We start from the raw sequence: 25,170 nt of genomic DNA on the forward strand, positions 1-25,170 counted from the left end.
ATTTATATTTATTATTTTTCAAAAGAAATTTGACTTAGATTAGATAATATCTTTTATGGACAAATTATCTTTATATATTAAGCTTATTTAACCTCCTATTTTGGGAATCGAACACAAGATCTTATTTCAAAATTAAAATATATAAAATATACCATAAACATAATTTACAACTCACATTAGTCATTGAACATATGTTCATTTCTAATATATTTATAACAAGACATGCTTTCTAACTCCCTTCTGTGACAAAATATTAAACTAAGTAGATTAGTCTTCCTAAAAAATATGTTTATTTAGAATTTTTTTATAAAAACTTCCACCAAAATAGAATATATATTCATTTCTTTATATTTTATATTTACATTATACATGAATATTTTATTTTTTCCTAATTGAATTAATTTCTAATGAAATTAATAGATTTATTTTATTTTAAATGTTCAAAGAGGGTTATAGACTCCTAGTTAGTTTACACCAATGATACTTTGTCACAATGTGGTCATGCATGAGGGCTTATGGTATCACATAACTTGTATAAAATTGGATGTTAAATGGATATGATTTTTAATTTTAACTTCATCAAATCATTTATTTAGATATCACATAACTTGTATAAAATTAGATGCTAAATGTATATGATTTTTAAATTTAACTTCATCAAATCATTTATTTGGGATAGTGATAATACTACCATTAATTTATTTGGGATAGTTATAATACTACCATTAATTAAATGCAAAGTACCTGCATTTTACACCACTAGTTTTATTAGTCCCAAAAACAAAACTTTGAAAAACCATAAATTTTACAGTGCCTCAAATCTAGAATGCCCTATAGTATATTATGTCGCATTAACAAGATTAACTAATTTATTTCCCACCTCTGTCAAAAATAGGATCCCAAAATGCTTTGAACATCTGCCTTCTTCCTTTCTAATTGGCTTTTTTATGGTAGCAATGAACCTCTCAAAGGTCAAAATTCCCCCATAAACTTTTTGGAGTTCTCCACCCACAGAGCTTACCAATGCTCCTCCTCAGCCTGTCATCACATCTCAAACATGCTAAGTCGATTTTAAATTTTCTTTATTTCAAACATATTCAAGTTGACTCCCAAAACAATACCTCTGAACCAACACCAAACAAATTTCATTTACATAAGCAAATCGCACGCCACATCTTACTCATAATAGGGGCAACCTTCATTCTCATGAAAATAAATGATTTAGTTAAGCATCGAGTTCCAATGCAGAAACATGTCTGACCGCTTCAAATTACATCTACTTGATTGAGATAAGCATATTACTAGCAACGTACAGTTAAAAAGCATGCAAAGGTAACCCAAGAGTTCTAGTTCAAAAAAAATTCAACAAACCGAGTACTAAGGAAGCAGGAGACTGATTACTTCAAATTACATCTTCCAGATTTTTTAAGGGATGTGAAAATAACCCCAAAGTTCTAGTCCAATGAATTTGAAGGTTGACTTAAAACAAGTTGAGAATAAAAAGCATGGTGACAAGATTAAATTACTGATTATTACAACTATCACAATCCTCTTTTCTATACCAATTTTAAGTGTGTTATCGAACATGGTTACAATTTTATGTTTTCTTATTAACTTAAGAAAAACCCAAAAATAGGGTTGAAGTCATTAAGATACTGAACTATACATGTCACATAACCTTTACAATGATACGTATGAGGCCTTATCACACAAGCAGGATCATAAACCTCCTTCTTGCATTAACAAAAATTTGAAGCCCAGCAATATATGCAAACTGATTATTTCAAGTGCTTCGGGCATTTAGACAAAACCATTATAGAGTTGTGGTACATTTAATTTCAATTGACCCCACTGGCAATGCATTTTTGTACTGTTGCTTAGTGTTACTGTCAATATGCCTCGATTTGTTTTGCCTCGACATATTGGACCATTTCACACATTATATTATAGACTGGCTAATACACACTTCAATTTTCACAATTTCGATGATAAACAAGGAATCATCTCTATAAAAGTGTGAAGGCCAACTACTCGCTGAATTTTTAAAAGGCCATGAAATTTTCATAGGAGCATATATCATAAACATTATTCATATCTTCCATCCTAGCAATGGAAACAATTGAAAGTGATATCAGGAAATTCAATTCACAAGCAAACTAGCTAGCACAAAAGCAGGGTTCAGATCCATACATCAGAAATTCATTGCTAGAAGAATTGGCAAAACTGAAACCATTTTCTTAATCTCTAACAAAAAAGAACAACACAACCTAAAAAGAATCAGAATCAGACAAACCTTATACCATATAAACAAAAAATAAAAATAAACATAACAATCCAGAGTGGGTAGGCAAAATAGTACCAGTTATATCTGGATATATAGGTAGGCAATCCAAACCTAGATCTGTCCGTGCCCGTTTTAAAAATCCTTCTGAATTAATAGGTTCAACTTCATTCTCTTGGCCTTCAAAGAATGTAGACATATTTTCATTTCTAAATGCAATATTCTCTGGTAGTATAAAACTCAAACATAGCATTGCCTGCAAAATTAAGATGCAACAGAAGATGAAGTATCTGAAAATCTTTGAAAGGATGATCATATGAAAATTTTAAAAATATATCATTATAAGTAGATCATCAATTCCAAAACTAGGATATTTGTCCAATTCATATAAGGTTGCAAGATTTAGAAAGAAAGTTCTGCTAACAAAACTAAGAATTAACTCATACGAACTACAGAGCAAAACAAGTGGTAAAACACTCCCAAAAATGTCTATGCAAAAAATTATTTGTAAGCTACGTAAATTCAATACAACAGAAGACAGACATCATTTTCTTAATACTTGTCCCCAACAGAATGAGATTAGAAGCATTTAGGCAGGTATTTCTAACTATAGTCTCTGCTAGCAAACCAAGAATTAACTATTATGAACAACTGTAATATCCCTTTCAGGATATTTTACCAAAAACCGTGATATATATTTGCAGATTTAAATCCAAACAGAAAACCAATATTTGATAGAAATTTCAGAACCTTAATCCGACTTGTAACCCGCAGATTTGCATACAAGGAAACTCAGAAAACTTTGTTTTATTTCACCAATATTCAAAAAGTACATATATAAACCAGGAATTCACACAAATAACCACAAATGCATTACTGTATTATACAACAGCAATACAATAACATGCAACAATTCAACTAATCCAATCTTATAAACAAAAATGACAGTCAGATTGGCAATGTAGATGAAATCTGTAAGAAGGCTAGGTTTGCGTCTAACCTTCAAATGCTTCTTCAAGGGTTTGCGTCCTAGAAGAAATAACCAGCAACTGTTTCCAGCTTCTAGATTAAAATTTGTTTTGAATATTATATTCTTTATATATTCCAATGTGGCGCTTGTTGTACCTTTATCACTTTTCCTAATGTGATGCACACTCTTTTAAGCAATGTGGGATAAAGCACCTTTTTGTCCTTTAGTCACTTAAGTGAACATAGTACCATTGTAAAAATAAAGTGACAAGATAAATGAACTTTAATGATCACCCAATACATCGTGTCAAACTTGTCGCCACCTGAATTCCAAAACAATCGAACCCCACATCCATTTGCCATATAGAGATAAAAATACTTGGTAGCATCTATAACACAACATCTCTCTACAGCTCCCGCTAAACTCCCATGGATGTGATAACTAACCAAACCATCATGCCAATTGACGCCATAGTCATCCTATAACCATGTACCCATAAGAAAACTTTGTGACATAGAAGTAGCAAACCATGTTGGATATTTATCAGCATGATGTATAATTGACAGCTTCCCCTGCAAGTAATCCCCCACAAATAGTTGAGTTGGATGCTTGCAGCTGCTAATCCCATCTTCCGAAGATGGTGAATACCCATCCCACAAAGGATGGTATAATTCTAGAACCAATCCACACCGATGCATCATCAAGTCCTCCATGCGTGGGTCAAAAGAAAAATCATGAGCACTCCTCACTGTGTATTCGCAGTCAAATGCTCCAACCTCTGTCAATGGCTCATCATTAAAAACACTTGAATCAAGCAACTGATCCCTCTAACTCTGAAAATCAACAAGTCGGCATCCAAAATCAGCTGCATGGAATGAAGTGATAGATTTGCTTCCAGGAGATGGAAACAAATCAACATGAGAGCTATACTCCCAACCGGATGACACTCTGCAAATGCCCTGTGTGGATGACAGAGTAGTGTCGTGTACTACCACACAACTCTCAGGAGAATCCACCATTGTGACACAAGAGCTACTAGTAAATTGTCCTGTATCAACTGTCACGGCACTAACCTCAGGAGAACTCGATACAATTAGGGGTTCTCTATTGTTCTCCACCAAGGTACTCATCCCAGCGAAAACCTTTGTAACTATATCTGTGATAGATGTAACCACATCCCTACTACAACCCATGGCTATAAAATCCTTATCAACTGCCTCTGTATGTAACTGTACTATATCTACAGTTGGTGGAGACTGTGCCAAACTCAATTCCTCTGTAAGCTTCTCAATCTGTAATTGTGACTCTTGAAGGGCCAACTGGACACTCTACAAAGAGTCCATAGTCACCTCAAGCTCATGAGTGAGCTTATCAACCTTCTCGTTTCCCTGCAATGCAACATAACAAATGCAGTCCCACTTGAGAAGAAAATCTCTATCTGCAAGTAGTCGTAGGTAATTTTGTTTCATCATTCCAATCGCTTCTCGGAGTGCATGTATTTCTACAAGGAAAAAAACACTATCACCATGCTCATCTGTCAAAGGAGTACTCCAACCATAGGTGGCCAACATTTGACGAGCAACATCAAAATGCTTAACGGTTGTGGAAACCATCTTGTCATTAACCTTCAATTGGCTTGCTAAATGATGATTCCCTTGTGACGAAACATTTCCACACAAATCTTCCGATTTGTCATCCGCACTGTGATATGAGGCTGAATCAATGTCACTCACCATATGATAAGCAACATCGTGTATGCTATCATCTAGGCACTCCTCAATATCTAAGGTTCTATTGCCATGCACCTCATAGGATGGCTCAACTGGCGAGGTAAAAGCTGCTGATATAACAATATCTTCATGCACTTCCACTTCCAAGGTGATTGCGTGTCCATCCACATCATGATCTTGGGATTCATTGTCATCAAATGAATTTTCTGATTTGTTTTCTAAGGTCTGATTTCTACTCTCCATAAGGTCAATTGTATGATGGTCATTAACTGCTAGGAATTCATCATAGAGGCTTCTAGATACCATAGAGACCTCTTGTTCCTCTTTCTCTTCGCTCTGTGATGTAGTCCTCTTAACAATGGAAACCATACATCATGCCACTTTGTCTAGTTTTGCAAGGTCCGACATCAAATCATTCATCCTTTTCTGATTTTCATCCTACCTTTTCAAACTTTGTTTAAGCTTCTCCATATTCTTGTCCCACTGCTTCTGGGTAGTTGAAGTAAACAAGATTAACTAACTGATTCAATGCCTGTAATAAACTTCCCAGTTCTGTCTAACCTAAACAGGAAGCTTAAATATTTGTCGTAGGAATTTGTTCAAATACTTGGTGTACGTCCCTACTGTGTATACTGTATTTTCTGGAATGTGCTATGTTTTTTATTGATATTGCAATATTCTCTATTGGAATGAAAATAATAATAGAACACCAGAATAGACCCGTATTGCTAGTGTACCTTCAAGAATAGTCGTGAACAATTGCCCAAAGTCTAGAATGAGCTATAATAATTCTCTGCTGAAATATAATAGAAATACTAGTTTTGGACTTATAGTAATTTCATTAAACAATTGACAGGAAACCCAATCCTTGAATAAGTCACTTACTAATATGTGCATGTAATAGCGAATGATTTAAGGATGAGTTTTGAATTAACATATAGTCCCTCTTAGCTGTAATCCGTTTCAAATGTGTGACTGGTGCAATTCCATAACAACTTCCAAGCTCTTTTTCTGTTATCTCTATTGAGCCTACAACCAATTCAAGGCATGAGTTCTAAAGATGTCCCTTCTCATGCACATTCAACCTGGGTATTACTACCTGTTTCAATCTCCTTCGCAAGCTATCTCTGCTAAACCAAATCCACCGTCCCTGCTAGTCCCATGGCCACGTTCTCTATTGTTGTGTTAAAACAGTTAACCATTAAGGGGGGCTACACAGTCTTTAAAAGATATTTCTAACTATGGTTCTTTGTCACCAACAGTTCTCTTACTATAGTGCATAACACCTAGGAATCAAGTTTGTTGTATGCAAATGCCTAAGACTTTGGTCTAAATTGTAGAAGAATGGGCTCCTGCTTTTTTCGTACTCCTAATTGGTGCCAGGTATAAACAATTAATATTTTCCTTGTGCACTAAAACAACCATCAAAATAACACACTGCTGCAGATTAACATCATTGAATACACTTCATCCTCAACAAAAGTATACGATACCACTGTAATAATCTTGGTTAATACTCTATAGTAGAATACTGAACTGGTCTAGGAAATTTTCATCAAATAGTTGTCTTACAATCATTAACGCCTCTTTCACCAATGTTTTATATAGAATAAATCCACTGTTGAAATTTATGCACTAGACATCTGAGACTGAGCAATAATCATTGTATAATTCCAATATGAAGGCCCAGGCCGAGTTTAGATAATCAAAACTTTTAATCAATGAACAACAAATAACAATGAACAATGCACCTTGTTGGATCCTAAATATGATAGTATTTATTGCTGAATAAACAACCATATAAATGCAAGAGAAAAAGAGTAACAGACCTGACTAATTGGAAATCCTTCTTATGTCTGAACGGATGCCAAGTTGAGGCCTTGCTAATCCCAACAACGTGGTCATCTCTTCACCCGTGTTGTTCTCAGCATTCATTGACAACTCCCAGCATTGATGTTACTGCTCATCATAAGTCGGACAACCTGCTACCCTGCCCTTCCACATGCAAGTAACTAGTTCGAACATGAAAAGAAGAAGCCCGAGTTCTGCCAGGCAACCCCAAGTGGAACGGTTGCACTCAATCCACTTAAACCCGACTGTGTTGCTCCTTGACCCCATTGGGAGTCTCTCCTATGCCACTGACTACCTATTACTGCCGTGGCCATCCAACTTCGAAGTCAATAACAAACAAATGCATTGTTTCTCAGGCCCAATGCCAAGATTGCCAACTGTAATATTTCCTAGTATATTTGCTTCACTCCCAATGCTAAGATTTCACACAAGAAGACTGGGGCTACGTCCAGCTTCTAACTCCTAAGAGATTTCGTCCTTGAGAAAACTCAATCACAATTAAGCAACCAGTATTTTGAATATTAAGTTCATAAATTCTTATGTTGCGTGATTCCACAAGATGGCTGGATTCTTGGCTCTGATACCACCGTAATATCCCTTTCCAGAGATTTTACCAAAAACCGTGATATATATTTGCAGATTTAAATCCGACTAGAAAACCAATATTTTATAGAAATTCCAGATCGCAGATTTGCATACAAAGAAACTCAGAAAACTTTGTTTTATTTCATCAATATTCAGAAAGTACATATATAAAACAGGAATTCACACAAATAACCACAAATGTGTTACTGTATTATACAACAGCAATACAATAACGTGCAACAATTCAAGTAATTCAATCTTATAAACAGAAATGATAGTCAGATTGGCAGTGTAAATAACCAGCAACTGTTTCTAGCTTCCAAATTAGTATTTGTTTTGAATATTATATTCTTCATATATTCCCATGTGGAGCTTGTTGTACCTTTATCACTTTTCCCAATGTGATGCACACTCTTTTAAGCAATGTGGGATAAAGCACCTTTTTGTCCTTTAGTCACTTAAGTGAACATAGTACCTTTTTAAAAAATAAAGGGACAAGGTAAATGAACTTTAATGGTCACTTAGTCAATAAACCATATAATCATCAGGCATTAAAATAACTAACCAAATGAACTCAAATAATCCCGTGCAATAGCTTGTTGGAAAGCTCTCGGCGAGACGCTTCCAAACCAACATTGAGGTATCAAAAATACTATGCTCTGTGTACTTACTAAAAATAGTAAGTATCCGGACAACCTGCCAAAACTACTCTGATGGATTTGAAACTAGAAATGCCTAGGACAAACTTCGAATTGAACCCTATAAATAACCTTTTTGCCCCTAAACATAGGCGAAGTGAGCCAGCACACAGAATTATAATGTCCCAAAAAAGGGGACATTACAACAACATAGCAAAATAGGTAGATGAATACTCCCAAAAATGCCTAGCCAAAAAATTATTTGTAAGCCATGTGAAGTTGATGCAATAGTCATTCTCTTATTACTTGTTCCCTACATAATGAGACTACAAGCACTTGTGCTGATATTTGCAACTACAACTTACAAATATCTCTGGGCCATAGCACCAAAATTCATATTCATGTTTTCATGTAGATACCAGAGCAATGGAAGTAGGAACTTAAAAGAGTGTGTATAGACATGATGGTATACAAATTTAAAATGAAAAACATGCTTCGGTTACAAGTAGTGGGTCTAGCATACTTGACACATGTCAATTTGCATGTTGGAATCAAAATCTCAGAACACTAAATTAAAATAACCAATCCAAGGCTCAGAAATTTTATTGTAAAACTACACGTCTATTGAAACAACTTCCTAAGCACTTATTCATGGAATATCAAACAATCTTTCATTTCTATGGTGTCTATTGAAACGTCATCTGCCATTGTGCCTCACACACAAATCACTTAAAAGCATTAGACAAAGCAGAGCACGCCTTTTTTCAAAACTTATGCACAAACATCCATCAATGTAGCATAATTTCATTGCACAAATGAATATATTTACAAACATAAGCTCTGTTGGCAGGGGCATAAAGTTCAAGGAATCCAATAGATATTTGATTATTTTATTTCCATACAGCTTCGAAAAAGTCTACTGACTTGCAACCAAGATTTCATAAACCTATGCCCAACAAATAATTAATCTAAGAAACAACCATTGAAACACAGGGACTTGTCCCCCCCCCCCCCCCCGATTTTCATGACGTTTTGGGGATGGGGATGTCTCTAGGATACGAAGATAAGGTGATTATGGCCACCAAACCCCCACAATCATCGGGTTGTTGGGACTCCCACGAGTCTCCTTACCATCCAAAGGATGCTTGGGACTCCCATAGCTCCCACTCAGTCCTTAAGAAAAAATGGTGAAAATTTTGTGAAAATGCCATTAATGAAAGCTTGTGAGGTTTTAGAGGCCTTATTTGTGCTCTACACCCAAACCCCTACATGTGGGGCTGCCCCCTAACCCCACTAGAAGCTCTACCTGTAGACTATTGCACATTCTCACTATTTATGCAATCATTTCCATTTTAGAAATTTAAACTTTCTTATTGTGCCAAAGTTTCGCTGCTATTCTTATACTTACTCTTCATTTGCACTTTGCTCCCGAGTTCCAAAACTGTACCCACCATTGTTAATGTTCAAATTTCAACACAATAGTTTCATTCTTTTATGTTTATTAGTGTAAACTTTACATAGTGTGGCAATGTTTCATTCAAAGTTCATATACTTCTTCCTTACACATCTTTTTATAACTAACTTTTCATTTTTTATTTTTCATATTTAGTCACCAAACATAGGCCCATGGTTCCCCCATCCTAAAACTCATCCACACGTCTTCCTATTAGGAAACTTGGTGGAATGTTGGAAACAACCAAAATGTGAAATTGAAATGTAAAGATTCAAGTGAGTACTCAATTAACAAATGTAACATTTGCTACTCCTACCATTTAGCATTGATGTTGTGCTCAATTTTGGCTTCACAAAACTAGGGCAACCCTACACAATTTTCTTATGGATTTGTAGATGCATCCTCTTAGTTTTAATGTATTGATAAAGTATCATAAAGACAATTCGTTATAACTAAATTGTACTCAATGTTTCTCTAGCTTGCATTTCTTTTTAAGGTTTTTCGTCAAGTTGAATCTCATTTGTTTGCTGGTAAGAGTTTCTCTTCTTTGACAAGCAAATGCTCAATTGTTGGCAAACCTTCATGTCTTTTCTTTGAATTTCTTTGTGTTGCAAATAGTTTTTAGTCTTGTTTTTACCTTAAGTGAACAGCCCTTGGAAAGCCCCTCGTTTCGAACTAACTTAGATCGAAATCAGAGTTGTCTACCTCGAATTATAAAGGTTAATGTGGGGTTTTTCAGGACGACTGCATATCTTTATTTAAAAACTTCATAAAAGTGGTTTTTTTATTGCTAAAAGCATGATATAAAATTATTTTTAATATCTAAAGTGGATTTTGTTGTCCATTTTCAAATTTCAACTCATTCTAAGTTGATTTGACCATTGTTTTTTATGTTTTACAAACATAGCCTCTTTCAAGACTATTCTCACATACTTTATTAAAAACTATAATTATATATTAAATTTAATTACATAAGACACTTAAATGCACTTAAAGTGGGGTTTTTATTACTCATTGCCTATATCAACATGCAAATTACTATGTGAAACCCCACTTCCATTAAATATAAATCCCAACATTAATTTAAATGGACTCTTTCAAAGCAATAACACATTTTAATGTGTTAAGTGGGTTTTTAATATGTACTTGCATATTTAAAACTTATTAAATCAATGTAAGTGGCAAATTCTAACCCATTTAGATATGTTATTGCTTGTATAAGTTTATTTTGATATATTACTACATTTAAATGGAGTTTTCCTAACCCATTGCATATACATTTTTAAAATTGTCACTTATGGACTTTTTAAATTAAGTTGCATGTTTTTATAACATGTAAAAGCATGTCTAAAGTGAGTTTTCACTTAACTTAGACATAAGTGTCGATTTTGGACCCAATTGCATGTGTATGTGATATTAACAAATCCATTTCTACCTGCACTAAGGCAAAGTGGTGATTTTGAGTCCAATTACATGTATTTCTAACATGTAAATGATTTTGAAAAATGTGTTTTTGATGACTTAAAAGTCCACTAAGGAAAACTAGCAATTTTTGGCTCAAATACATATCATCTTAACATGTAAATGAACTTCAAAAGTGCGTTATGCACTAAGTCATTAACCAAAAACCATAAGTGGCGATTTTATGTCCAAATGCATGTCTTATTTATACATACATTTGCTCTTTTAAAATGTGTTTTCCTCCATTCAAGCCATAGTGGTGATTTTATGAGTTAAAGCATGCTTAAATCATATGCATAGGCCTTCTTAAAACACATACAAAGGCAGCATTTGAATAGGTCTTAGTAAAATGGCGATTTTACTTGCTCTTGCATGCTTTCAAACATATTTGTTTGCCTTCTAAAAACACATTTACAAACAACAAAAGCTCTTTCAAGGTAAAGTGGTGATTTTTGGAGGAGAAGCATATCATATTAACACATGTTTTGCATATTAAGAAATACATTTTAATTTCCAGCATTGTTTTGAGAGAGTTTTTAGCATTATTTTCATTTGTTAATGCTATCCAAAGCTGCGTCCATGTATTGGTAACACATTGGCAAGTGTTTTCCTTCAAAAAATCATATTATTTTAATCAAAATACAAACCATTTTTGGGTATTTTTGAGAAGTGGTGAATTTGGGAGTGAAAGCATGTTCTTCAATACATGCATTTGGCCAAAAGCAGCCCATCTAAGACACGATTTCTATAAAAAATGTTGCATTTCTTGGTGATTCTTGGTTTTCAACCAGTCCAAGGAGTTTAGGGTATGTATTTTATTTCCAGCTTGTTTTTCATCATTTTCGAGCTAAGAAATTTGCCCTAGACACCATTTTACCAAGCCATTGCACATGGTATTGCTAAGCAAAGTTTTCTGCAAATTTTGGGCATTGTTTGTCTCTAGTTATCTGCACTCGTCCAAATTCAAACCTTGACTATCTCCAACATTTGAATTTTGAAATCTATATAAGTCTTGTGATGATAAACAAATCTTAATCCAAAATCTCTTGGATTTATATTCAGATTCCTCAAAGATTTGAAAAAGACTTGTTCTTTTGTGGTTGGTGAAGAGAGGTATGTGTTGCCCTTATTTTTCTCAAGGCATTTTGTTCTTGTTGAAAGTCTTGTTGCAAATATTTCAATTTCCATTTTCAGATTTGCATAGTTTTTGTATATATGTTGCTCCTTTTTCTTTCGTCTACTTCTCTAAGTTGCATGTGCAAGGTTTCATTTACTTGCATATGTAATCACAATAAACTCTCATTCTAAAGAAAGACAAGTTCTTCATTTCCCCTCATAAGTGCAAGCGTAATTCCCACCAATATGCATTCCATGAACCTCCATATGGCTGCCCCATGGTTGAAAAAGAATTTCCCACATGCTTGCTAGATAGATAGCATGACTTGCACCTATTAAAGCATGATATGCTTCCTTTTCACTATACTTTAATCCTCATTTGCACATTATAAAGCTCGTTGTTCGCAGTTTTTCGCTTTCTAATCATATTTGAGCCATTGTCAGCTTGACCCATTTGTTCATTTGCTATCTGCAATCATTTCATCCATTCTTCTTATCCATATCTTGCCAAGAATCTGTGTTTTTACACAATAAAGTTTGATATGGACACCTCACATGATGATATTCTTACATTATGGGATTCTCATGTAACAGTTACACAAGCACAACATTCTGAGATGTCAAAGGACATTGCACCAGCAAAAAGAAAAGACAACAAGAAGATGACGTACCAATACAATCTGTACCACAACTCCCTCCCGCCTTCTCAAGTGACTTCTTACACTGAAGAGGTTCAAATACTGATATATCACATATGAACATTGATGATTTCCTCACAAGGGTTAAATGCTAAAGCCACCGAGAATGACTTGGATCAAGAGAAGTCATATACACTTGTTGTCTACTTTTCCCTTGGCAACTCACGAACCTCAGTTAATTCTTGCTTGCACTAGACATTTTCATGTGACTTCGAAAACTATCAGAGATCAAGATGGTAACACGATCATTAGTCTTGATCCAAAGACTATTGACCACATCTTTCATGTTCCTCATACTTCGGTAGTAAAGAACATTACCAAACAGAAAGCATTGGAAAGATGGAATAGTGACATGACTGAAATACTGCAAGTATGTTCATGTCAATTGGTTGATCACTAAGAGGTTGAATCTTATTAGATGGCCAAAGGGTGTGCACCGCTATGATTTCAAGGAGGAAATTAATGATCTTACCACGTTACTTAGCCACCTAGCTGAACTCAACAACTCAAATATTTTCAAACTTTGGATGTACAAATACATTCACCTCACCATAAGGGAAAAAAAGAATATACTCGAACAGAACTATTAGTGATTCAATTTGCAAATAATTGGTGAATGTGAAGGACACCGGAGTATCCAATATGATTTCTTGTATGGTGTATATTGTTGCTGCCATGGGTTCTTTTTCAGGTCTATCCACCAAACGTGACAAATCATTGGTGCATGTTTGGGAGTATTATGATAAATTGCCTCTCAAGCAAAGCCAAATACACTATTGCAGAATACAAGATGCCTTCTCTAGGCACTACATGTGCTTGTTTGACAAAGAACTCCCAAACAAGCGCATTTTTGATGAGGCATGGAATAAAGTCAACGAGTATGGTTACATGTTCCTGCAGTTTCCTATCTTCACATATCTACGAGTTGGATGTTTCAAAGGAGAGCCTTACACTCTACCTCGATACCCTATAAACAAGATTGTACTCATGTAGCTAGGTTCATGGAAGCATATCAATCAAACTTGCACAGGCTAGGAGTAGGAATTTATTCAAGAAATCCTCTGAAGATTGGTGTATATTCTATAGACACTATAACAAAAGCCAAGAACATAGAGCTTGAACTTCAAAGAATCACTCTAAAGAAGTTCATGGCAAGGAGTTGTTTTGATTGGAGAAGACTAAATGATAAGATGAGGAAGTAGTTTGTATATGTATACCGCCTTGAAGACTTTTGGACCAATGTGCGTATCAAGGTGGACATTGAAGAAAATAGTAGACTTCAACCTTGCATCAATCCCTAATGGGGTTGAAGATGATGATCATATTCTAGATCTTGACTATATTCAGCATCGGATAGAAAAGTTGCCTATCCCTCCTCCTACATGGTCAAGGAGAATAGCTCTCTCTGGGATTGTTTTCAGCCTATCCTTATTGATACCAATATTTGGTTGAAGAAGAGAAGCCTCGAGTGCATTAAAATCAAACCCAAAGAAGATTTTGATTATGTTGATCTGATTGGTATGATGACAGAGATAAGGGTTAAAAGAAAGAATGGAACTTCATCTTCGGCAGCTGAGCCTCTTGCTCAATGTTTACCATAGCTCACAATCAAAGGAGGAAAGACCATTGGTAGGAAACTCAAGGTAAAATAAACTAAATCTCGAGCAATCCAGATTGATTCTAGTGATGATGATACAATTCAAGCAAAGGAACTCACAGTCTCAGTTCTACCTTCCATAGAGTTTCACACAACTACAACTCTTTCGAACTGAGCACCTGTATCAAATGAATGCCCTGATTCACCTTTGAGCATGGTAGTGGATGCATTCTCCACTGAACATCCACTTCTTGAAGACACATTAATGGTGACTCTAGCACAACCCTGTCTTCGGTTGCACCAGCACTAGAAACAGAAGGTGTTCAATATAATCGTAAGAATGTGTTTTATGTATTTTCTATGTCAATCCCCTCTAGTTCAACTCAGTCCATGGGATCGATTAATGTAACCTCAGCTTTCTTTGAGCAATTCATGACTAAGGTTACACATAGTAGTCATGCACCTATGGTCATTCAAACTAAGACTCCTGCCATAGTCACTACTGTTATGCAAGATAACCTAGTACAAACCATGGTGACTACTACCACAGTTGGCACATCTTCTTTTAGCCTTCCTTCATGGCTAGCACTATCACACAAAAGAGGAAGAAGGAAGAAATCCAACCAAAAGATTTTGACAAGCAAGTTGTCAGACCAAAGACTTCAAAGAGCAAGAAAGTTAAAACAGTTTCTCGAGTTGTAGTTGATGATATCATCAAGTACGCTGAAGTCACTGGACTTCTTGTTGAAAAACCAGCGGAAAAAATGCAGGATGCTGAATACAAGTTCTCCATAATCGAGCTTGGGATTGTCAACAAGATGCCCAAGATGCACTTGACTCATTAGCCCGAAAAAATGACAAGTTATCGGAAAACAACAATTGGCTGAAGAGAGAGAATGCGCATCTTCTAGAAACAATTGAAAAGATAAAGAAATCTTCTTCAAATGTTGAACCTATTTCTTCTGAGTACACAAACAGAATAAAGAGAAAGGCCCAAATTGTAGATAAATGTGTCGTCAGTATTGAATCACAAGGTGTTCAGTTCATTCGAGATCTTTACAAGATGCTAGACAAGGGAAGGAAATTGTTGCCAAATTAAGTGATATTCAAGAATCACTTAAACGTCAAATAGAGTTGTTGGATGAAGACATTCATGCCTAGAACAACATGATGGAGATTGATTTGGATGTCCCGTGTGAGTATGAAGTCATCTCATTTATTGAGATGTATCATGATTACACGTGCCTAATGACTAACATAGAACAAGTCTTGCAACAACTCGTAAAAGATGCAAAGGTACCAATAATCAAGATAAATAACCAAGAAGACATGATTGATGAATGTTACAAAAAGATGTCATGTGGAGTTATCACTAAAAACAATAAACTCGAGAAAAAGGAAGATATCATAATAATGCTCACTAAAGCAATTCACTTACAGCTTAAAGAGGATGATTCAACATTAGTGTGATGAATATATTTGCAAGCTGAAAGTGTTCACTAGATGATCTACAAAGCAAAAAGGAAGTTTCTAGCAAAGAAATTTCGGAAGCAACAAGTACATACTGAATGATCATCATGGTTGCAAAATACACTAGTGAACAAGATGCTAAAGTTGTGCGTGATTCATTGCAAAAGTTTGAGAAACTAGTTAAGACTGTGAATATTTCAAAATTTTCATATGCTTTAAAGTAGAATGATAAAGATTACATGTAAAGAGAGATTATGTTGTTAGTACAGGATAACATGTCCCTATACAATCAGCTCATGTAGTCAAGTTGCAAGCGCATTAGGCATGCAACTTTGAATAAGTCAAAATAGTTAGTTATGAGATTGTTAGATAATAAGTCAAGGTGGTTGAGGATTTCCCCTTTTCCCTCCACCTTTCTCTCTCTTATTCTCCTATATAAAGGAGAGAGCTCATTGTAAATAATCATCTTTTGCTTTATCAAGAAGGCTAAGCTTGTAACTTGAAAACTTTGTATTTCTTGTTGCAAATTTTTGAAAGGGATAAAGAAGCAAGTTTTCCCAAACTTTGTGTTGTGAGACTTGGAATCAATCTTTATTTTCTTATGTTGCATTAATCAATTCATCTTTGTTCCTTTTATATTTGTGAAGCATTTGAGCATTTGATTTTGTTCGGAAGACTTTGAGCTTTAGGAAACAATATTGTTTTAGTTTAAGGGTGGCTGCAAATACTAGGAATTAAAGACGTGTTTTAATTCTTAGTATATATCATCTCAAATTGGATAGTTGATGTGCCTTATTAAGCTATTTTCCTTTTTATTCAAAGATTGATGTTAGCAATGGATGCAAGAAGTTCCTAGTGTGAACCAAGTTCACAGTGTTAGCCGAGCTATCTGTATAAAGCGAGCTAACCAGTTTAGTCGGATTGCTCCAATGTCACTAGAGTGATAAAGTATTACCCGAGCATCCAGTGCTACCCGAGAGTCTTAGTATCACCCGAGCTCACTGCATTGCCTGAGCATCAACAAAACACCAAAATGCACAGTGTTGCACAAACATCAACAGAACACCAAAATGCATAGTTTTGCCTGAGCATCAAAAAAACACCAAAATGCATAGCACTGCCCGAGCATCAACAAAACACCAAAATGCACAGTGTTGCCCGAGCATCAACTTTTGGCCAACTTGAAGGTATAACTTGATTATTATGAAGACATCTCTTGTGTGAGCCAACTTGGTATGAAGTTATTGATTGATAGGTATAAAAGGAAGACAAATTCATTTGTCTAAGTAGTGTAGTAAGTGTAAAATGTGATATATATGAATATTTGAAGGCAAGAAGCGAATATGGAGCAGATTGAGTAAAGAAGGCTACAAAGCAGTATAAAGGGAAAAGTAGAAACTTATCACAATCAAGTGATCATATTATTCAAAGGATCTACATCAGCAAATAGAGTTGCTAAGCAGAGATCAACCTGCTGATTCATCCTAATAGGGGCATCAGTCTAACCAGGTGAACCTAACAGCCCTTTATTGAATCTCTTAACAGAGTACATACTTCGCTGTATTGTGAAATCCTTTCACAAGGTGGACCTTACAATCCTTTATACTCCTAATAGAGTAGAGCACCAGAAGTGATCAACTGTGAGCCCTAACAGGCCAACTTTATTACTGCAGTAGTGAAGCATTGTGGGTGTCATCCCCACCCAAGTTTTATCTTCTCCTTGGAGAGTTTCGCGGTTACCAAATATTGTGTAAAAGTGTTAATGGTGTTGATTTCATTATTGCTTTATGTTCATACATAAAAGTAGATTATATAATGTAAAGAAGTAAAGCAGAAGTAATCTAAGTGTGAAAAGTTTAAGTGGTTCTTGATTCAAACCCCCCACCCCCCTCATTCACTAGTTTTTCATTACATTTCCAACAACCACTGGATCCAGATTCTGAGCCAATGCATTCTATGATCCTACCAAGGTCCAAATATATGATTGCATGCTTACCTAGGTTCATCCCAAGCAAGACTTGGGCTAATTCAGTAGTGCCAAAACAGAAACTGCACTTTCCTTGACTCCAATTTTCTTTATTGTTTATTTCCTTTTAATTATTTCCAGTATTATGCAAGAATTTCTACATCCTATAAATCTATCATAGTTTAGTTGCTCTGAGCCAAGTACAAGGCAGTTCAAGGAAACTTTGTTCCGAGGTAGGCCCAGAAAATGGTTCCCGTCTCTATATCCAACCAAAATGAGTTTCACCCATCCTATATCCTTGCACTTAATTACATAGGGGACGAGGATAGCTTCAGTTCAAAACCAGACACCTATCCCAATTCAGTCAAGCGGGAGGAATATACCTAAACACTTCCATATTCCTTTCCATCTCAGCCCCTAATCTTACCCAAGAAATTATATATACAAGGGACTGGGATGGACTTCAGTTCAGAAATAATCACCTATCCTGATTCAGCTAAGCCAAAGTATGCCAAAACAATTCCTTTCCTTTCCATAGTTGCTCCGACTTCCCAAAACACAATGATTTGTTACCCTCCATTATTTTATCATATTCTAATTAGAAAACATTTTCCTTTAACTTATTTATAATTAATGATATGTCAACTTCATTTTCAATTTTATTAAATGTTTAGTTTATTTAAATAGTTAATATTATATTAATATTTAATGCTTATATAAACTATTTTTATAATATATTATCTTATTTTGTTATTAAGGGCAAAATTGGATTTTTGAAAGACCCAAACCTTTTTACGACAGTCTATAATGCACAAAATAACAAGAAACAAGACTCTACAAGAGGTGAAGGCCACAAGCACCAAAAAAAATTAAGGAAACAAGTAATGATAGACCAAAAGAAAACTACCAAAAGAGCACAAAACACAAACGAAAAATGAAGCAAATTACATTGCAAAAGATTTTTTAGAAAACCTAAATGGCCTTCCAAAACCTCATTATCAATGATAATAATTATTTGAGGATGACATCAAAAAATCCTATTTGTTCTCGGACTTCACAAATATGGTCTTAAGATCGTCTATTTTTATTTTTAGCATACAAAATACTAGTAGTCTTGGTCTCGCCATCACATTTCGCCCCCATGGAATCAGCATTGACCTAACCATCTATTTTAGCAATCCTTTCTATTAGTCTTTCATTTTTAGCTTAGAATTGTTTTCGGATACCATCTTACAGGTTGCAATATACCTTCAAGGCTTTGAATCTAGATTCAATTTTCTCAAGGTTCAAGCAGCACTAGCAAATAAGAACCCTTCACACAGCCCAATCCACACAATTTGCCAACTTAAATATATGGTTGCTTTGCATAGATCAATAGAAGACGAAACACCCATATCACCAAAGAGGCCCCCATCCAAAGCTACTAGGACTAACATTAACATACTTGTCCAACTTAGCAGACCAGTGAGAGGTAGGGGACCTAGTATGCATAGCATTGAGCAAGACACAAAAGTCCTACAGGAAGTTTGTTTTATGATAACCACCTTAGAAGGAATAACGACACCTTCACAAGAGCTAGGGAGCCACCCTTCCAACTGACCCTCGTCACATAGCATAACTCTATTGTTGGGTCTGGGCAAAGCCATCTTTGACAGTGTCCTCCCAATCTTGCTTAATTGTTCTTGTAGTCAAGCAAATGAAGGCTCTACACTCCTAGGTTATTATATTTGTGGTGTAAAATTGAGAATTCCAGGCCAAGAAGTCTTGCTTTTTGGGTTCCCAGTTTGTGATTGCCCCTTGATTGGTTCTTACTCCATTGTTATTGCTTTTGGGGATTTGATTTAAATTAAAATGTGTTAATACATCAATCAATTTGGTACGCTTCTTTTATATTTTCCTTTGTTTAGTTAAGAACTGGTTCATTTTGTTGTTAATGTTTCCTTCCTCGCCCATTTGTTTGTTGCCTTTTTCTCTTGCTTTCAATCTGTTGTATCTTTTGAGTTCTCTGTCAGTCGTTAACTTTTTAGGCAGGAAAAGTGGCTCTGATATCAATTGTAATGTCCCCTTTTGGTTATTTAGGATTATGGGAAAATATGACAGAATCCTTATGATCGTATATTTAAGATTACTGCTATTATGTGAATTTTGGACATTTAATAAACTCTATGGTGAAAAAAATATACAAATGTCTATATATGTGCAGGAGATGATTTATACAATACTTTGAATATACAAATATTTGGTGTATCTGATATAGCCAATGGTATATGCAATAACTGAAATAATGCAATCCTTTTTGTGTCTGGTAAGACAATATCAATATGCAATTATGCTGGTTGTGCTTGCAATCTAATTGTTTGTGCTATCTGATATAACTATCTGAATATATAAGATGATCATTAGAATCACTTACAGTGATTGAATTTTATGCAGTAAGTATGAAGATTGCTTCAGTGATCGAATTGCTGTTTCTGATATAGTCTTTCCACGTTAATCTCTGATTTGTTGTCTCTGATATATACTCTTAAACTTTAATGCTTGAAGATGGTGTCACCTCTGACTAAACAATTGATGCTTGCAACCTGAGAATAGCCAAGATGGTTGGCGCTCAATATGAGCAGATCCACTATGTATAATATAAAATAAGATGACTTCAATGCCTTGAAAGGATAAGCCAATTAATATACTTGTGATTCATGAATGGAAGGACACAATGCTTAGACATGTCTCAAACCGATTCACAATTGGATTACTTAACATCTTATTCAGTTGTTTGATTTAAATCATACTTCTTATTTGTTACTGTTGAATCATTCTTCATATCTGAAGGATATATATCTTTACTATAGCCAATTACTATAATAATATGTTTTCATAAACAAGATGCAAGTGCATTATGGGGTGATGTAAACAATGCATTGTAAATGTTGTTACGAAACAAATGAGAATTGAATGCAATTATGAAATGCAATAAATAGGTATGGAATATGGCGATATGTAATTATGAATTATGAATTATGACAGAGTAATGGATGTATGAAATAGTGCATTGTAGAGTATGGCAATGTAGTGGATGGGTGGGAGATATTTATGCAATTTTTTGAAATGCAACATGAAATGTAGTTACATGACTGTGGGTGACTCTGTTGACCATGATGTCATTGATGCTTCATGTAATCAGTATGACATGGCACCATTCATAAGTGACCATATAGGTCACAAATAAATTGCATCATGATTGTGCTAGCCACATAAAGTATTGATGGCATGGTGATTGTCTACATACATCAATCACTCGAGTAATCAGAAACCATATTAGGGTTTCTTTTACTCCTAATCTAGAAATGCATGTTATGTACAAGAGATGAGATCTTCCACTCCTTGCCAAAATCTCCTTATTTGAAAAATGCCTAATCTCAAACTTTAAGAGTTCCCTTAAATCTTAAGTCATTTGTGGCCTATACTTCTGTATTCTGTGAACTAAAAAGTTTAGCCAAGGTCACATGGAGACGAGGGTATGTACCTATTACCAGTACAACTATTTTTTCAGAATAGAAGACGAGGGTACTTGGAGATGCCAATATTATTTTTTTATTATCAATCTATATTATAATGATCTTAAAATATTATATGCTTATTATTAATAATTTATAATATATCACACAATGTTCTAAATGTATTTAACATTATTAAATAGATTTGTAATAAAATAATCAAATTGATTATTTACTAAAATAAAATAAATTATGTTAAATTTGAAAATTAATGTAAATATTTGACTTTTATTAAAATAAAATTATTAAGTATATGTCAAGACAAGAAAATGGACACCTGCTCCTTGAATGATAAGAAAGAAGCAAGCATACTTGAAATCTTGAAGAAAAAACTAAGAAATTTGAATCATATAGAAGATAATTACTCACAGTAGGATGGCATAAAAAGAAAGAACAAGTATAGGTTAATTATCCCCCGCACTATGGAAAAGGAGGATCACAAAGTAGAGCAGCTAGATTTGCATGTAAAAAGGGAAATCCTAAGCATGGCTGGTAAAAATTAAAATTTGATGGAGCTTCTCGAGGAAATCTTGGAGAAGCAGGAATTGGTTGTATTATCCACTTTTGGGAAAGAGCAGCTTAGGCTAAATTACTAAGACCTCTTCACAAAACCACCAAGAACATGGCACAAATTGAAGAATTGACTGCAGGATTATTATTAGGAAAAGAATTAGGGATAAAACAGCCAGAAATAGGACAGACAAATGATTATTAATGCAATCAGATCTCATGGAACCCCACATTGGAAATTAGAACTCTATATTAGAAAGAACCATTGAGCAATTAGATGTATTCGACGAAACTTAAATTAAACTCATAAAATGGGAAAAGAATAAAATGGCAGATGAATTGGCCAACTAAGGAGCAGATGGACTCTCCATCAAAGAAATATACAAATAAAATTCAAATTCATTTATATACATATCTATAGATACACACACATATATCCAAAGACACACACACATCTATATATAGATGTGTGTCTCTGTCTATCCATTTATCTATCTATATGACTTCTATTCTTAGTTTCTTTCATTACCTTTAGATATGTAGTGTTATTCTTATTCCTGCATTTACAAATATTTTTACACTAAAATTTAATCATATATTAGTGATGAACATTTAAGCATACATTAGTGATGCATTTTTGTAACGAAGCATCAATAATCACTTCAATATTGATTTGTGCCAACAATCCCTACCAAGGAAAAATAATAAAGATCATTCAATTTACAAATGAAAATATTATCTACTTGACCTCTAGAACATTTAAAGGTGAATGCAAAGATGAGCTAAAATACTTAATGTTAAATGTGTTCTCAAATAATATTTACTTTCTGCTCATATATGTTTTTCCTTCTTATGGAGAATAGAATTATTGCATGTTTCAACTTTATTATTGATGGTTACCTTATTTGGAGCCACATCCCGAACTTTATGGACAATTGGAGCCTTTATTTTGCTCGTCAAGGTTGCTTCTGCACGCTAAGCATATGTCAAACATGAAGTCAGAGATAGGGTAGCATTAGCGTCATGCAAGCAATACTATCCTCTAGTCAAAATTGAGAAGTAAAAGATTAAGAAATTATGGCAACAATCTACACATCATGAATGCTTATCAGATACCAGAGATTGATAAACGACTGTACCAGTCAAACATCAAACTTACCAAAGGTATTCACTTACAATATTTTGTTAGAGAATGTTTTTAGGGGTGTTAACCACTGCCCTTTCTAAGAGGTTGTATTGAGCATTGCATTCAGATAATTGTGGTAGTGTAGACTCTAAAACTATGATGCCTAAACCTTGATCTTCTTTTGGAAATCTGTGGGCATTAACATGACTATTTTGTTTGGCTTTCTCCACACATGTCATGGGAATCAACAATTTATTTCATCTTTCATTTCCCTCATAACCAGGTACGCACACAATCATATTCATTCCCAGCTCACCAATTTATCAGTTGCTAAAACACACAAATTGATGAAATATATCAAAATGAAAATAGAATGGTTCAAAAATATCAACCTAAAATTTCATTTACATAGAATGATCTACCCAAATCTACATCCCATAAGCATTTCAAGCATTTTATATGTCAACCTATTCAAATATTAGAAAGATATAGCAAAGTGAAAGTGACCAAAGACTGGACAAATAGGCTCAAACTACTTCATCAATCCCCTCCCAACTCTTAAAATTTCATTTGAATAGAATGATCTACCCAAATCTACATCCCATAAGCATTTCAAGCATTTTTTATGTCAACCAATTCAAATATTAGAAAGATATAGCAAAGTGAAAGTGACCAAAGACTGTACAAATAGGCTCGAACCACTTCATCAATCCCCTCCCAACTCTTAAGACCCGTGTCCTTTTGTGTGAAAATAGAACTGAATGTAGGAATGAGAATTGGAGAGCAACAAAGCATTACAAGATGTATGCTAACACAATGAATTATTTATTATATCAACACGGTCACACAATGATTAAAAAACCTATTTTATGATGGGATATTAATTATAAATATATTATATGTTTATATGAACTTGAATTTTTAAAAAGAAACAACTTCAAGTTTTTCTTGAATTTCGATAAAGAAATCAAGAGCAATAGAGGTAGATAATGCTGAAGGAGCAACATTCCTGGATAATGTCATAACCATGAATGATGAGTGAAGAGCCCTTCCACAAAATGTTCAGGCACATTTGTCCTTCACTCAATATATGGAGCAGCAACAAGAAAGTGTGGAAACAAAGCAATATAGGAGAGCAAAACAACAAAACAAAGATCTCAAACAAACTACCAATGTATTAACTCTTCCAACCTTTGATGGAAGTAGAAAAACAAGTGCAAGGGCATGTATTCATTAATTAGACACCTTTCTAACTCTCAAACCAATGAAGGAGGAAGATGCAATCAAGTTTGCAACCATGCATTTAGAAAGTGTAGCACATGATTGGTAGCACCATAGTTCGGAAACACATGGTCATGGATTGATACATTCTAATGGAGAGTTTAGTACCAAGCTGATTGCACATTTAGTACTTTAGAGAGATGGCAGAAATTGAGCATGGTGGATCCTTGGAATTCATTGTTATGCTTCTGGATATGACTCCGAAAGGGACGATTATGCTGTTCATTGAAGGGTTGAATGATAAAATAAAGAGAATGGTTAAAATTGTCAAGCCTAGCATGCTACAAGATGCCATCAAAACAGCGCTGGATCTTAATACCTCATCAAATTCACATGAACCACCAAAAAGGAACTTCGAAAGTTCAAAACCAAATCTGAGGTCTTATTATCAGACCAAGAACATGCAACCGAAGATGGATTTTGTGACAAGGAATGGGAAGAGGAGGACAAAATTATGTTCACATGCAAAGAGCTTTGGACTCCCATGCATAGATGTCTTGGAAAGTGAAAAAAGGACTCATACAAATCACTTCAGATATTAATGAGTGGATTGATGACAGAAAATCAGAAGACAGCGAGAATGATGAGTGTCATGAACAGCCAAAGTAGAAAAGAAGGATGTGTCAGCTGATCAGTTTAATGTTGCTATTGCTACATTTTCAGGAGTGTCTACATTTCATCCATTCCTATTAAAAGGTGTACTTAAGGGACAGCAAGCGGTATGTTTCCTAGATACTTATACCACACATAAATTTATTGATGAGTAATTACTTATGAAGCATGGATTACAGGTAGAGTTCTCGGGTTTTGGTGTGAGATTGCAGATTGTGATACATTGAGCTGCACAAGGAGAGTTCCTTGGCATAGCATTCAGATGGGCAAT

General features: G+C 34.7%; 1 protein-coding gene across 4 annotated transcripts in view; it reads right to left on the bottom strand.

The window, feature by feature from the left end:
* Positions 1 to 618: 618 nt before the first annotated feature.
* Positions 619 to 25,170, bottom strand: part of LOC149540716 (S-adenosyl-L-methionine-dependent methyltransferases superfamily protein) — a 171,554-nt gene continuing 147,002 nt past the window's right edge. For 3 of the 4 annotated variants that reach the window (XM_089801811.1, XM_089801810.1, XM_089801812.1), the window contains exons 11-13: positions 22,781 to 22,855; positions 2,360 to 2,537; positions 619 to 1,038 (exon numbers count right to left, since the gene is read on the bottom strand). In XM_089801811.1, the coding sequence (XP_089657937.1) occupies positions 1,034 to 1,038; positions 2,360 to 2,537; positions 22,781 to 22,855 (258 nt within the window). In that variant the 3' untranslated portion in view covers positions 619 to 1,033. Of the gene's footprint in view, positions 1,039 to 2,359; positions 2,538 to 20,229; positions 20,399 to 22,780; positions 22,856 to 25,170 lie in introns of those variants that run through there. The other variant, XR_016356431.1, reaches the window with a different exon arrangement.

This window comes from Cupressus sempervirens, chromosome 9, assembly GCF_028749045.1.
Source record: "Cupressus sempervirens isolate cs-2001-9-10 chromosome 9, ASM2874904v1, whole genome shotgun sequence".
In the NCBI taxonomy this organism is placed as follows: Eukaryota; Viridiplantae; Streptophyta; class Pinopsida; order Cupressales; family Cupressaceae; genus Cupressus; species Cupressus sempervirens.